We start from the raw sequence: 15194 nt of genomic DNA, 5'->3' as shown, positions 1-15194 counted from the left end.
CCATCTGAGTCTTCCATTAGCTTTGATGCTGATAGCTATTAAAAAGATTTCTTACTTGATGTATGTAATTAATGTATCTGCTTTGTTCTGCCTTCTGTATTTGAAAGGAAAAAAGATTGAGAATTCCACACTCCTTCAAGTTCACATTCACACCATAATCAACCCCCCCCCACACACACACACGCACATGCACACACACACACACACACACACACACACACACACACACACACACACACACACACACACACACACACACATTTTAAGGAATCCATTTCTTTTATGACTCCATGACAGCAATCATCAGACACTTTTCAGTGAGAAGGCAAAGCAAGTTCTCTTTCTGCGCCGCAACATTGTTGCAGGAGAGTCGTCCAGGCACTCTGTGCAGGGAAAGGGAGGGAGGAGGGCCAGATTAATGGGGTATAAACAATACGGAGGGAAGGATAAGCAAAGGAGGCGAGTCGTGCGCACTTCCAGAGCAATTCTCCTTACTGACAATGGTGTAAATCACACGAGCCGTTAGAGTGGCCTGCCAAAAGCCTCCACCGCATCCCTAGCAGCCGTGACTCGCTGCCTGCCCTAGCCGTGTACACACAGCCCCCTACCTGATTCAGACGTACCCTTCCTTGGCTCATAAAACAGCCCCCACCGAAGCCATATACAGGTATACCATGATTAATTTATGATGGAAGCTGTACCCAGGTACTTAAGACTGGGATGCAAGAGAGCAAGGAAGAAGCTTGGAGCCTGATGGGACTTGAGACCTGCCAGGGCAGCCAGGTGCAAAGTCCACTTCCTCTGACAGCCAGCCAGACGGTCAGACTCTCAGCCAGCCTCCGTATACACCAACCTTTGCCAAACACTTGCGTTGCATCCCAACCAAACCGTAAAGGGAAAAGGAGCCAATCGTGCATTAGGAAACCGTTTCTGCTGACATGTACACATCGTTAAGATGTGTCATAGTTCAAGACTTATTTCTTCATCTGTCAACTTACTAAAATGGTGTGTGCCAAACATCCTAGAGACCATAAACTCATTAAATACAATGAGATGGTAATTCAAACCATTCTATTACATAGTCTAGTAGTCATGGAAACAATATAAGTAGCTAGTTGCTAATGCTCAAAAATCTGGACTAATGAACCCAATTATTAAAACATTTTTAATTTTTCTGCCTGAACTACTATTAGATCACTTTAAAGAATGAACAACGTATAATTGTTTGCTTTTTTTGCAGGCATCTGTTTGTTCTTGTGTTAATTTTTGTGTACTGGTACAATAAATTATTTCAAGCACAATATGTATTTTTTTCATTAGTGCCAAATGAAAGTGCAGTGCTTAAAAACACCTGTTCATACATGTACACTCTTGACACAGTCAGATCAAATCTCTTGTTAAAGTTTAGTCATAAATGTAGGCCATTACATGATACAAACTCCATAATCAGCAACAAAGGGAATATAAGCATGAACTGGATTATTCATATAAAATCAATTTGGTTAATTTCAGTGCAAAGGAGAGAGAGGGAAAGCCTGTCTCCTCGGATTATATCGCTTTGAGGAGCACATTACGGGTGAGTGAAGTCATCTCTACAGCAGCAGTTCACCAATACTGCATGTCATGCTGCCACTATCTAAGTCGCTAACTCTGAGAGACAGAGCATTATGTAGCGACAGTGTTCTAGCGCTACTGCAGATGCTAAGCTGCCGGCCCTCATCACAGGGTCCCGCTCTGTCTGTGTGTGCTAATTAACACAGACAGTAACTAGCATGCTACATCTTCACGGTGTGGCCTGGCCGTATGGTCAGGCTGGGCTAGTCGCCGCTGCGTCCGTATGCCACTAAACAGACAGGGCTGCAGAGGAAATTTAGAGTACACCTTAATGTGTGTATTTATTTAGAAGTGTAGAAATAAATACAACCAGAATATATACATGAGAATATAGGTTCTCGTGGAATACGCAGGTTCCATTGTAGCTCCTTTGAGATTTGAATATACTGTTTTTTTACTTATGCTTTCATGTAATTCAACTATATCTTTGCTTTCCTAATACCAAGAGCAAATCTGAGTGCTATTATAAATTATAGATTTTTAAATATTGGTTTATTAATGTACACCAACAGATAATCAATTAACTGAGAATGTTTAAGGGTTTTATTTTTCTGATATTGTACTCACTATTAACACAGAATGCAGTATATAGGATTTGTCACCTTATCACCTTTCAAACAAAACACCCTACTGTCCTAGTGTAAAACAAGCGTTTTAGAAGAAAACAAGTGTTTTAGAAGTCATATGAATGAATGACTTTCTACCACATTCTCTGTGTTCAGTGACTAGATATAGTTTCAGAGTATCATCCTACACTCAGAGCATATCACACTTCTAGTCTCTAGTGCAGCACTGCCTTATGCATTTCTGAGAATATCTACACTGGGACTCCCTCTAGCCGACTGGGAATACCATCAGCAATTAGCGCTGACAGGGGCCCCATGCAGATGACATGTGGGTATGAGAAAAACACACAGACACACACACACACACACACACACAAACACACACACAGACACATTCATACACACTCTCTCTCTCTTGCTAGGGTTCCGCTGGAGTGATGCTTCCTCATAATAAAGACGTCCACAGCTCCCGCTCGGGCGGCTCTAATATGCCAGGGAGGGAAATTTACGCCCCAGACCTGATTTGTTTGCTGTTATTAATGGGGCAGGGAGGAGGGAAGTGTTCTGCCGCTCCACAGCAATATCTGACCTCTGCGAACACATTAAATCAAGGCATTAAGGCCTCTGGTAATAAAGAGAAAAACAGAGGCAGTGCACCCTGGCCAGAGCAAACATGGTCCCGGACTCAAGAAAGCCAAGGGCCCTGGCTCTCGCAAACACTGCAGGGAGATTTCATATCTGCTCTTAATCTGTCATACTGGGGCATGGTGCAAACTTTAAGACCAGGTCAACAGTAGTGGATGAGTCTTCCTGTGCTAAGGCACCGTGCAGAGATACTACAGGGTCCAAATTGCTGAGGGTACAGCACAATGCACCATGCCTGATATCGTTTGGCACTTGAACCATTCTCATATAGAATTACCAAGGCATTAAACTATGAATAGGTGTAGAATTTTTCCAGTACATAAACCGATAGCATAAGGGTATATTTGGTGTTCTCCATAAAAAATGACAAACAGAAAAATTGGCTTAGCTTCAAAGCTGTAAGGTTTTGTGAAAGAGAAAGTCCCATTTGGTGTAATTTACAATGCACAACAGTACGCCACCCGACTGTGGTTCCTATTCCAGTTGTCATGGCATGGGAGCACTGGCAATTATACTCATTATCTCAACAGGACTGTGCCATAGCGCTTTAGTAATCGACGGAACATGCGGCGGACTTTGCTCCATCTTTCACATGTGCATAATGTGGCGGACGGCAGAAGAAAAGAAGACTGTCACAGAGGAAAGGTGGGAGCGAGAGCGAGAAGCGGCAGAGAGCCGCCAGGCTCGGTGGGGCTTCTCGTCCCTCAGGTGGGCGGCTTTTCCTGGCCTTTCATAGCCACGTCAGCTGTCTGCCTCATGCAGCCCTCAGCCATCAACATCACCATGTCGCCTTCGAAAAACCTTTAGAGGGAGTTTCAGTAAGAGTTGTGCACGCTGTCCAGAGAATCAGATGTCTTCAAAGGGGTCATTTTTGTTGCAAACAGTTATTCGCTCACAATTTGCCATGCGAGGAAATGATAATAGCAGTGCCCTTTTCCCGCTAAACAACATACAAGAACACAGAATGGCAGGGAACTGCAACGCGGCTTGTCAATTACTGCCTGGCATACAACAGTACATAGGAACCATGTCAAAAATCTCAGTGAACCAGGACTAAGTAAGTCCAGCTACAATTTTTTTTACCTTCAGATTAGCAGCAGTTTCTGAAGAGCCCTGGTTCACCACACCACTGCTAACTGCAACACTGCGTTCTATTTTCACAAACTGCTTCCCAGCCACAGTAAAATAGCAACATTAACTTTATCAAATGGGGTGACATCTGAACTGATAAAGTCCAATCATGGTAAAAATGATGATGTCGTGTCAGAAAACCAGTTTAGGTTTAAATTTTTATAAGCATGACAGCAGACTTCAGAAGGAAAAACCTGATCCACACAGTCTGTTCAATCTTCAGCTGCATCAGGTCTGTGGTGCTGCGTATATCAAACATTTGGCATAAATGAATGAGTTTCCAGGACATGCATCAAAATTTTCATTTTCTGGCAATCCTGGAGCGATGAAGAGATGTTATAGCAGATGTCGCTGATCTTCTACTGCTTCACAACTTAGAACGCTTTACTGCGTAATATGAGTAGTGTGGTTCAGCAGCCTTAGACAGAAAGATGCTACAGAGAACTGTAAACTTAGCACAAAAGATCATTGACTGCAAAAGAGTCACTGCAGCATGCTATCATATACTCGGTCTGCTAAAAAGCAGCTTACCTCTGTTCTGAGGAAGTAAAAAAGTTATTCTTAGGCTAACTAGTATTCCCCTAACAGTCATTACAATACACAAGCAATACACATTAACAAGCTTCATGCTCATATAATTAACTGCCAAATTCAAATTTCACAATGAACTGCTGCTAAAGCATTGGGTCATTTGATTTGCCCTACTGCTAATATGCATTAATTTTAGAACAGGTGTTCTTCTGAACAGTTGCATAACTACATAGTTTCTTATACAATATACAATATAAAAGCTTATATTATTCATGTCCCATTTAGTTTTTATGTTGATTGCAATTTTCTCTGTAGGATCCACTGTTTGAATTTGTCTACACCTATGCATCTTGACCATAGACTTTAGATCTTTACAACACATTTTTCACATTGTATTGATTTCTGTATTAACTTTTCAGTGTTGAATGTAAAATGGGAATCCTTTATAAGTGGGTATATATTGTATATACTATCTATGGTATAAAGCTATATTTCTACGACTTACGAATTACAAACAAACTTCAAAGCTTTACAGTTTAGGTCAGATGATTTAAATCAAAATGCATGTTTGTCCCTAGGAGCTGACAGAAAGCCTTGTCCCTTAAAGGTTTCATTCACCCTCAGTCCTTAACAAGGGCCCACACCATGACAAAATGATACCAGCTACCACCATGAGATGCTGAGGCTGGCGAGGTGACCATCCAACAGACGAATTCCAGAGACTAGACACATCAACATGACACAATAAGCTCCTGCACAACACAGCCAGCTGCCGGAGCTGTGGAAACGCACTAGCCCAACAGGGAGGCACAGCTTCGGACTTCTCCAGCCCCAGGCCATTGCTAGGCAGCTTTCGCTGCATTACGGAGCCTCGATGCTTCCAGCCAAGCTATGTCAGAGCAGTAACCGCAGCTGTCGGAGGGGATCCATTTGAGAGGGAGAGAACAGAAGGACATGGCGGGGTAAGACTGAGTGCTTAGCATGAAGGAACACGCAGTGTGCATTACAAGCGTGGCAAATTAAACTATCTGTTATTAAATACTAGGTATAACATTCCCTCCTCTGGCATCACTCCCTTCATTAACTAATTACCAGGGCACATTAATTTTCCATGTCCTGAAGCATTTGTTGGATTTATCCAAGAAACTGTGTGTGTTTGAGTAGGGGTGTGTGTGTGTGTGTGTGTGTGTGTGTGTGTGTGTGTGTGTGTGTGTGTGTGTTTGTGTGGTTTTTTTGTGTGTGTGCGGTTATTCCAGTAAAAGAAAGTGAGTGTAATACAAAACAGATCTGAGTGGGAGCGGATGGGGAAAAACCATGGTGACGCAGAGCCAGCGCTGCTGGGATTGCTTCATTTACATTCTACAGATTGCATCAGAAATTCTAAGACATTGCTTTCCTTCTATTTCATTCCCACCTTCTCTTTTCCTTGTTAATTGGGGACAGCATGACATGAAACCGATATACACTCACACGTAAGCACAATAGCAGCATCAAGCATAAATCCCTAATTAGAAAGCATTGATGAGGATGCTACATGCTTGACCACAGCCATTATATTCTGTCAACATGTAAATATACAATCTTATTCTTCCACACCTCTTCGCAATTTGACAGGAACCCTTCTGTGCCCTGTTTTTGCACCACTGAACTTCCGCTTGGGCATGCATATTTTTTTGAATCAAGAGGTGGTTGCCGTTGTGAACGTTCCCTTGCATCCATCCAAGGGCATGTTTACAAAGGTTTCATTTATGCACCATTCACAGGCCTGCCGAGCATGGCCCAGCGTGACGTTGATTAGGAGGCTTGTCAGAAATAAGCAAGAGAGGCCTCCATTCCCCCACAAACCTGTATTCATTTAGTTCTGCCAATTTCCACCGCACCTACGTCGGCCAGAAAATCCGGCATGACATGAGAGTGAATTTTCCCCTTTAAAAACAGAGAGGGAGAGGGTTAATCTTTCTTTCTCTCCTCTCTGCAACCTCAGTCTTACTGTGGCCGCTATGCGTCCTGTGACCCTGGGGCATGCGCAGTAAATTAAATTAAATATATCCATTAGTCACAGAACTACTACTATCTCACCTCTGCCCAGTTGCACTTTCATGGTTTGTTGGCCCTTTAAAAGAGCTGGAGGTCTCAGCATAGCAACCCAGACTGCAGGGTGACCTTGGGTTTGACGGGACAGCCACCCATCGTCTCTGTTTATTTCCAAGATCAATTAAAATAACACATCTGATGTGCAACGGAACCCAATATGTGCAGTCAGGAGCAGCGAGTTAAATATACAATTATTTCAAAATCAATTCATGCTTACGACTCACTCTCTCTTCCCTGGACCTGCAGACAAGGGGCAAAATGAAAGTGGCAGGGATGGCTGGTACATAGCCAGAACACGTTAAAGGTGCCTGCCTGCAGCAGAGCACTTTTAGACTTAGCAGTAAAGCACATTCCTGGGCGTAGAGTCTCATCCCTCCCAACACTGTTATTTCACCCTGTATATTACGGCTGTAAATCACAATGAACGTGCATTTACTTTGTAGAGATAAAAGAATGGAAACAGTAACTTGGGCAGAGGGAGAATTTAAATGAGAGTTTGTTGGAGAAAAATGGCATGATGGACAGATTCTGGGATGGTTGGAACTCCCTCTTTTGCTGATGTTATTTTATGGTTTGTAGTAGAGTATGTAGTAAAAATCTTGTTCCCACTTTTTTGTTTGGTTGGTTGGTTTTTCCAATTAAAATGTATTTTTTTTAATTTTCATTTAAGCTTCTCATTAGAAAATCATATTGAGTGGGAGGTGTCTTCTGGGCTGAGTCTCAGCTCATCTGAATTGTAGTTTACCAAGGATTCATCTAGCCTGTAATCCATGTGCTTTGCCAATGACTCTCAATTTCAGTTAAAATAATATTAGATTTTCTTGTTTATTATGGATTACTGAAAAAAATTAAAGGAGCAAAATTCATGACTTCTAGGCCTGCCTAATCCCTAACAATGGACACTGTGGAGACATTCCAGCAGGTGCTTGCTGAAACATTGTGCAGCTGAAGAACACAAGAGCAAAGTGATTTACTGGCTGTGGAACTTGGGCACATTCATATAAGGAAACTCTTGGAAAATCTCCTTTCCTAGAAATGCAGGAACAGGTGCCAGTGACTAATCTAACCTCATCTCTGACGTTAGACCTCTCTGAAATGGTACAGCTGTGACAGAATATGTTAAAGTATGATGCATGAAAGGCCATAAGGTTCAGTGAATTTACCCTCTGGGTAGCAACAAATACTTCCCACCAAATTTCATGTGCCAATTATTCAAGTTTTCAAGAAGAAACATTTTGCTATGACAATTAATATTTAGCACAATCTCCGACTGCATCATCTTTTTCATTTCATTATCTTACTTCATATCTCAGAGGAATCTGGAACCTGCAGTGGTTACTGAGAGACCTCTGTAGACTCTGGCAACAGAAAGTTCAAAATAAATTCAATGGGATAAAACAATAGGATAAAAAACATGAAAAATTTGGGTTTTGATGTGGAGACAATGTAGCAAGAGGTTTATACTTCCAATATTTGGTAGCTACATTGTTTCCTACTGTGCTAAAATTATTCTAGTGGAATACCCCACAGCGATTTGGGGCAAGAAAGAGCATGAATAAATAAACAGTGTAAAGCAATGAGGAACTTCAAAGGCAACGGGACAATCATAGCAAACAAGCTTTCTGGAAGCCAATGAATGCGTGTGTGTCTTTGTTTGTAGTAGTGACTCAAGAGTGTAAACAGGAATTAGCTCACACCTCTGGAGTCTGAGCATATCTCCCACCATAATTGAATTAGGCCTGTCACAGTCTTCCAAGCTGCATATGCTAACGGTGTGAGGTGTGTCACACACCAATCACAGCTTTTGTGGATCGACAGCCTTGTAATTTTAGCTTCACGGTCTTTTCAAGCTGCTGATATACTCCTGAAAAACTAGGGCCTTGTCCTTCTCGCTTCCATTAAATGCTGAATTCTATTGCATCCTGCCTGCCTAAATCACACTGTGAACATCTCTTCTCTGTCCCAAATGTCAAATGTCAAGGACAGAGCCAGGTGTCAGTGTATGGTAGGAGTTCTGCTCTCCTCGTCCCCAAATCCCCTCTGAGGAATGGTAAAGCCCTGCTAAGGTAAATGTCAGGTCAAGCAAGGGAAGTAGGTACATTCTGCAAACAGCCTGTCTGCCCTTGCTTTGCAGCCACTGGTGTGTCAAATGTCCTTCCTGCGCTGTGGGAGTTCACGTCTGGGAGGCTCGTGCCTGGAAATGCACTCACTAAGTTCAAAGGGGGGCAGGGGTCCTTTCGGCCCTAGAAAGGAAAAAGAATGGAATCTCAACAAGTATGACTGACATGCATATTTGTTCCAGGAACGTCTTAGTGTGATAAATTTAGAGATGGCTGCAAAAGAGACCCATGGCACCACTGTTACTCCTGACTGGAATCGCAACGTGACCATTCTGCAGAAAGTAAATAATTTTTGGGAGACAGAAATCCCTTTAAGGCCTTAATGACTTGAGCTTTAGACTTCATTTTTGGTTCAAAATAAATAATTTAATGCAGTGATGCAGTGTCTGTTATTTTCAAGCAATCCATCCAAGAAACAGAACTAAAATAACTGGTTAAAACTTTAAACAGTCTTCCTGTTAACAACAGGGAAAGAGACATTGAAATGCATCAAGGTTCTCTCCGAGGGACGCACAAATGCAGAGGACAAAGCTGGGTTTTAATGGCAGATCCTATACTAAACATAGTTTTTTTGGTCAGGAAATTAAATTGGCAAATTAAATTCTTGTCTTAAGTGAATTAAATTTGTGGAATTGAATGATGATCATCACTTTAGATCTTGGTAGCAGGACGAAGCCCAGTAGGGGAAGGGGTGAGATGGTTGTTGGGGGTTGGGCTGTGCAGTGGGAAGAAAGCAAGTAAAAGGCTAATTGTGTAAAAGAAAAACTCACTTGATGCTGCCTAAATTTTTCTTTTTAGCCATCAAGGATACAGGGTCATGACTCCCCCTATAATTCTGGTGTCACAAAGGAAACAGACTTAAATAACCCTGGCGGCTGACCCCTCAGTAAGTGGCATGATATGAACTCACATTTTATCTTGACTCTGGAGGCCAGAAAAAACCTTTTCCAGGCTTCATGCCACCGTGTGAACGCATACGCCTTAAGGCACTCTCAGATGTAATTGGACTGTCAAGACACTGTCTGGGATTGTTTCCTGGGGTCCCAGTAAATGTGCACACAATAAGATGCAGATTCCAGGGCATGTCTGGATGCCACCTATACAGGGTGTAGGAAAAGGGCAATTACTTTCTTTATTTCCTCTGACTGTGCCTCAGTGCTTGCAGTGGTGAAAGGACCAAGAGGTGCGGGTTATGCATCTCTGTGCCCACTGTCCTAAAGCAAGTGCCACAATGCCTAGTCAAAAGATGACAGAGAGAAAGATAAACATGCAAGGCAAGGTGTCTGGTGGCAAACAGTGGAGACACCATGCACTCCTGTGCGGGCGTACCTGATCAAGCGGAAACGAGAGTGCTGAGACAGACCCACCCTCGCGACAGACACAAGAGCATGCTTCTAATTAAAAAGTTTAATTCTGCAACTTCGGTACTGGCATCCGAGGAGCCAGGGGTGTGCACTTGCATGCCTTGCCGGTTGGCTTATCAGGGGCAGCCAGACTGGGACATCCCAGGAAGAAGCAATGTGGGGGGAGTGGTGCGGCTTGGAAAGATGGCACCCAGCCTGGGCTTTGGATTTGGGCCCAGACGTCTCCTCTCACCATCCATATCCCCACCTCACTCCACCCTCCCAACCACCCCCCACCCCCAAACACCCCCAATCTCACATGACCAGTCAGGAGGTGAGAAGACCAGCTGGAGTGTGGAGCAGACTTGCTGAGGCTGGGTAAACAAGGGATGAACTCTGGATTTGGGACCTGGCCGTGCGTCGCTCAGCAGTGGATCAGTGTCCGCTGCTCGCTCCTCCTCACGTAGGCTGCTGCCTCAGCTTGTGGCAGGGAGGATCAGACAGTCAGGCAGGCACAGTTGCTCACTCCCCTCCCAGCTCTGGAGAGACATGGCCCGCTGCCACGGTCCACACAACAAGAATTCTATTCAGACGAAGGCGAGCGAAGGACTCGTTTTTCAGCTGCAGAGATACAGCATTTAGCAAGAAACAAATGTCCCGCAGTGGTTAAGGAGACAGTGGATTAAGAGCACTTCATTGTGTGACCTTGAAAAGGGTCAAGGAACAGTGTGGGCCATGGAACTGGGCAGCCTCTCATTCAGCAGAGTACATTTTATCACCAACTAAAGGAGAAAGCCTTACTGTCAGCAGTAGGCTACTGGTTTTCACTGTGTGCTCCTGAAAGGTTCATGATCTGACACAAAAATATAAATGACCTTAGGATCTTCAGATATAAATTCTATGTGGAAATCACTGAATGCTCATTGAATGCATGGCTGGTTAGCAGTACATCAACAGTGATGATAGTCTAGAAGATTTTCATATACAGACAAGTGAGAGAGAAATAAAGCCACACATAAAACAGCATAGATAATAAATAAAAAAATAAACTCCCCCCCCCCCCCCCCAAAAAAAAAAACAAGGGGCCTTCGAAAACCACAAAAGTATAATTTTAAACAATAGAAAAAAAGGCAAGACTACTAGATTGTACAGAAAATGAACTTCAAGCATTCCTCTGTAAATGAAGCTTTAATTTGCACTCTTTTGTTCTCCGGCACCTCTTTAAACCTGTGGAGCCCCAGCAGTGCTACGACTTGCCTAATGATGGCACAGCTATTATCACCTGACAGGGAGATCGCATTTACCCACTTCATAAAAAGAGGAAGTCCTCCTGAAAGTGGTAAGGGATTTAACAAGGCATAAGACTCCCCCCTGACAAATCTGTAACCATTGTGTCAGGTGGTAAAATAAATGTCACAGAGGTGCAGCATCATATCTCAAGACATGGAAGATGAAATAACTCCTCAGAATGTATTTACCTAACAAATGAGGTAAGAAAGGCCTTGGTATACTTGATATTTCCCAGTTGAATCCAAGACATGCAGGAGGAGCTGATTTTTCCATCCTGCTGCCATGTGAAATAATCACATTCCAGATATCAGTCAAAAGTGTGCGCATCCTCAACTGTCTATTAATACATATGACATTTAACAAGGATGCCATAATGTTATCTGTGGTTCAAATGTTAAATATGCCAACCCTCCAAACACAAATTGAATCAGAGCATTTGATGAGATTATTGACTCAGGCTACAAAACTAACATCAAATGAAACGAGTGCCTACAACCAAGCTTCAGTAATCACATTAAGTGTTTATTAGGAGAGGCTGCCAAAAAAGACAGGCCTATCAAATAAGATTTTAGTCTTATATCCAATACTATCACACCAAAGTTTGACTGGAAATATGCATACAAGAACACTGCTATCCAGACATCACTCTTCCTGCTCTGTACTTATTGTCACACCCTTATGCATAAAAAACAAATCTTCCATTCTAATCCATTCTTTCTGTCAAGTCTGGAAGGCTGTGGAAGTTAGCCTCACTTAGCTGGAGAATGCAGAGTAACATTCTCATTTGCATGAAGGATTCACCTGGTTCAGGGGCACAAGAAACACCCTATAACATATTAGGTGTGTTTTATGTCAGCCTGCTGTCCTGCTCTGTAATGCGTTTGACACTATGAGCATGATGAAACCCCTTAACACCTCACAAACGAGGAGCCCTGGCTATGGCTTCACTCTGTAGCGAAAGACAGCAGACTTTCAGCGCACTCAAAGCCCCATGGCCAAAGCATACTGGAGGGCGAAACCAACGCACCCTTTAGCACATCAGGCCTCCACTGTTTCCTTGTTCCCAGTGTATCATTCTTCACAAGCCTGTCAGGGCTGGCTGCGGGAATTAACAGCTTCAACCCTCTAGCTGTGGGCCCTCTTTACATTAAGGTACAGTGGTTTTCTGAAGGGGAGGATTGCAGTAATAGCACTGGTATGTGAATCAGCTCAAATTGGGAATGAAGAGAAAGCGTAAAGCTGGATCACTTTGCTTGGTGTCATCCAGGTAATAATGCTTGAATCAGAGCCAATGTGGGAAGCAGTACTGGACATGGGGTGTGGGGCGGTGCACACCTGAGTAAGCACTTTATGATCCAAGCTCTCTGAGGGTGGGGAAATGCTGTACCTGACTAATCTACACCAGGGCTAGAAGCATGTAACTACCATTAGTTAGAACCAGGCCACTACAGTTTCCCTTATACCCACAAAAAATGGCAGTTATATTATGGTTGTTGGTAAAAAGGCACCAAATCAAATGAGTGAAGTTACCCTACCGGGGGGGAGGGGGGCAGATTGAATCACATAAATCTGTAATGTATAAGACAAACAAAGTGTAAAATGCACAGAGAAATCATCATTGTGAAATTGATGTTTGCAGAGCAGTGCGGAGTTTAACTGATCTCCCGAATAACTTACACTGTATAGCTGCATTTGCTCTCCAATAAATATTATTTGTCTGAGTTTTATGCTGTTGTTAAGTTATTTGTAATTTGACAAACAGGAAGCCTATAAATTGGGGATGTCTGAAAAATAATTCTGAATGTGAATATGCACAGCCAAGAAGAATAAAGTCTCTTTACACAACCACCTGGTGTATTTGGGCAAAGATTCAAATGTTGACCTTCACCCACAGTGCTATTTTTGTTATAATCTAAAAAAAAAAAAAAGGTTCTCAGGGAGATATCAGACACAAAAGCCACAGGACTTGTGTTTGTGTTTGTAGAGTAATAGACAGAAAAAGAGGGTGAAAGAGAGAGTGAAAGAGAGAGAGAGTATATACACTCCTTTTCTAAAAATAAAATAATAAATATTTATGTCAATTTTATAGGTATTGAACCTACAGGTTAATCTAATAACCATTATAACAAATAACAGAATTAATAGAGAATAAAGACTGTACTGGTAGAGACATTCCAGATTTACGGACTTTTCAACCTTCTTAACTATTACTTTTTCCCCGCTTCACAAATCAGATGTTTTTCACCAAAAGCATCCGATTTTCCTGTAGTGTGCGGGAACATGTGAATGCGCGCACCTGTACCAATCAAGACCCTTCTCGTAGTTCCTGTCGAAGAAGTGAGGCTCATTTCCGACCGCCCGAACGTCGGGATGGACCCTCAAAGCCTCGAGCAGAGCCCTAGTACCTCCTTTCTTCACCCCTATTATAATGGCCTGGGGTAATTTTTTCTCCCCGTAATCCGAGGTGCAATTTACCACTCTCCTGAGTTCGCTGTCCGTGGTACTGAATTCCTGGTGCTCCCGCTCCATGGCAGCCGTGTGTAACCCCGCGACGTTGCTAGTCGTAGCCGGATCAGCTCGGTCCCATTCCGGGGTCCTTTCCTCGACCACCACATTGTTTTTGTCGGTAGAAATAACAATAGTTTGTTCTGTGGCTGTTCTTTCTATAAACTCTTCATCGAAAAAACCTCGGGAAGAGGTGGAATAAAGTTTCGCCCTCAGTGTCACAAAAGTTGTTTCCTCAGTGACTAGCCTAGCCTGATAAACGTAGTTTTCTTGCAGGGGAAACTGTATCGAGTTATAACAGCTCATTAAACTATAGAACAGATATGTGACAGAGAGGGAAAGGGTAAACATGAATAAGATTTTCCGGGGCACTTTAGAAGTAAAGACCGAAGTGCTGGACCAAAATGCCATCTCTGATAGCAGTGATCCTCTCAGAGCAGTGGCCAGACATGTTTTCCCCCCCAAGTCTTGCATGGACACTCAACAACAATAATCTGTCACTATCAGCCCCGCTACCGCTGAAACGGTGAGTAGTTGGACCGTTCAAAGCGAGCTTCAATCCGCATTGTTAAAGACAAGAGGCAAATAAATCGTTAAAATTCCAGAAGAATGTCGCGTCGCTTTCTTGAGTATTGATTTCTTATTCAGCGCTGACAGCTTCTGTCACAATTTATCGGACCGAACTTGCAGATTAGAAAGGCTGCGGTCTGGCGTCCTTCCAAATGACCAACCCAGTTTGATGCAGGCAGAGGGTGATGGGCGAAGTCTCGGCATTTTACACAAAAGCGAAAGAAAGGGGGGGGAAAAACCGCCAAAGTCTTTGGAGTAATGTGCAAGGCACGTCTTTGTCCACTTCGAGATCCTCTCAGCTTTTGAGTGCTGTCCTTCACGCGACTTCACAGTTTGAGGAAAAGGGACAAATTACGAAAATGATGAATCTTAATCCAAATGCGCGCGCGATATTCTATCACAGAGCCGTCCTCCTACTGGTAATCCACTAACTTTGAGCGGTAGAAAGTGAACAATCTCTGCATAAATATTCATTGACTTCTCTCAGTGGCTGAGAGTGTTGCGTGCAGTTCAACGCCGAGTGTTGATTGGTTCACGCGATATGCGCATCAGCGGAGTGAGCTCATCAAACCAGCGGAATAATACTATAGTAAGAGCAGGACAAATGTACTGAATACACCCTCCGTTTTTCACTGTAGAATTTCCCTTCCGGAAAGACACAAAAATTGTTATTTCTTACAAAAACATCAACAGAGTAAAAACATACAATGTGTGTTTACAGGTGGGGTGCGAAAATACAGAAAAACAGCGCAATACACTACAGAGAATTTAGAACATTACAGCAC

The 15194-nt window shown here is 43.0% G+C and overlaps 1 protein-coding gene across 1 annotated transcript in view; it reads right to left on the bottom strand.

Annotated features, from left to right (window-relative positions):
- The window catches only part of hs3st4 (heparan sulfate (glucosamine) 3-O-sulfotransferase 4), a 58210-nt gene extending 43327 nt beyond the window's left edge, over positions 1-14883 (bottom strand). Inside the window, exon 1 of the mRNA XM_026997648.2 lies at positions 13631-14883. Coding sequence (XP_026853449.2) covers positions 13631-14313 — 683 coding nt within the window. The 5' untranslated portion in view covers positions 14314-14883. The remainder of the gene's footprint in view (positions 1-13630) is intronic.
- Positions 14884-15194: the final 311 nt, after the last annotated feature.

The sequence above is a fragment of the Electrophorus electricus genome, chromosome 8, assembly GCF_013358815.1.
Source record: "Electrophorus electricus isolate fEleEle1 chromosome 8, fEleEle1.pri, whole genome shotgun sequence".
Taxonomy (NCBI): Eukaryota; Metazoa; Chordata; class Actinopteri; order Gymnotiformes; family Gymnotidae; genus Electrophorus; species Electrophorus electricus.
The sequence above is the reverse complement of the archived record's forward strand: the minus strand, read 5'-3'. Positions and strand labels throughout refer to the sequence as shown.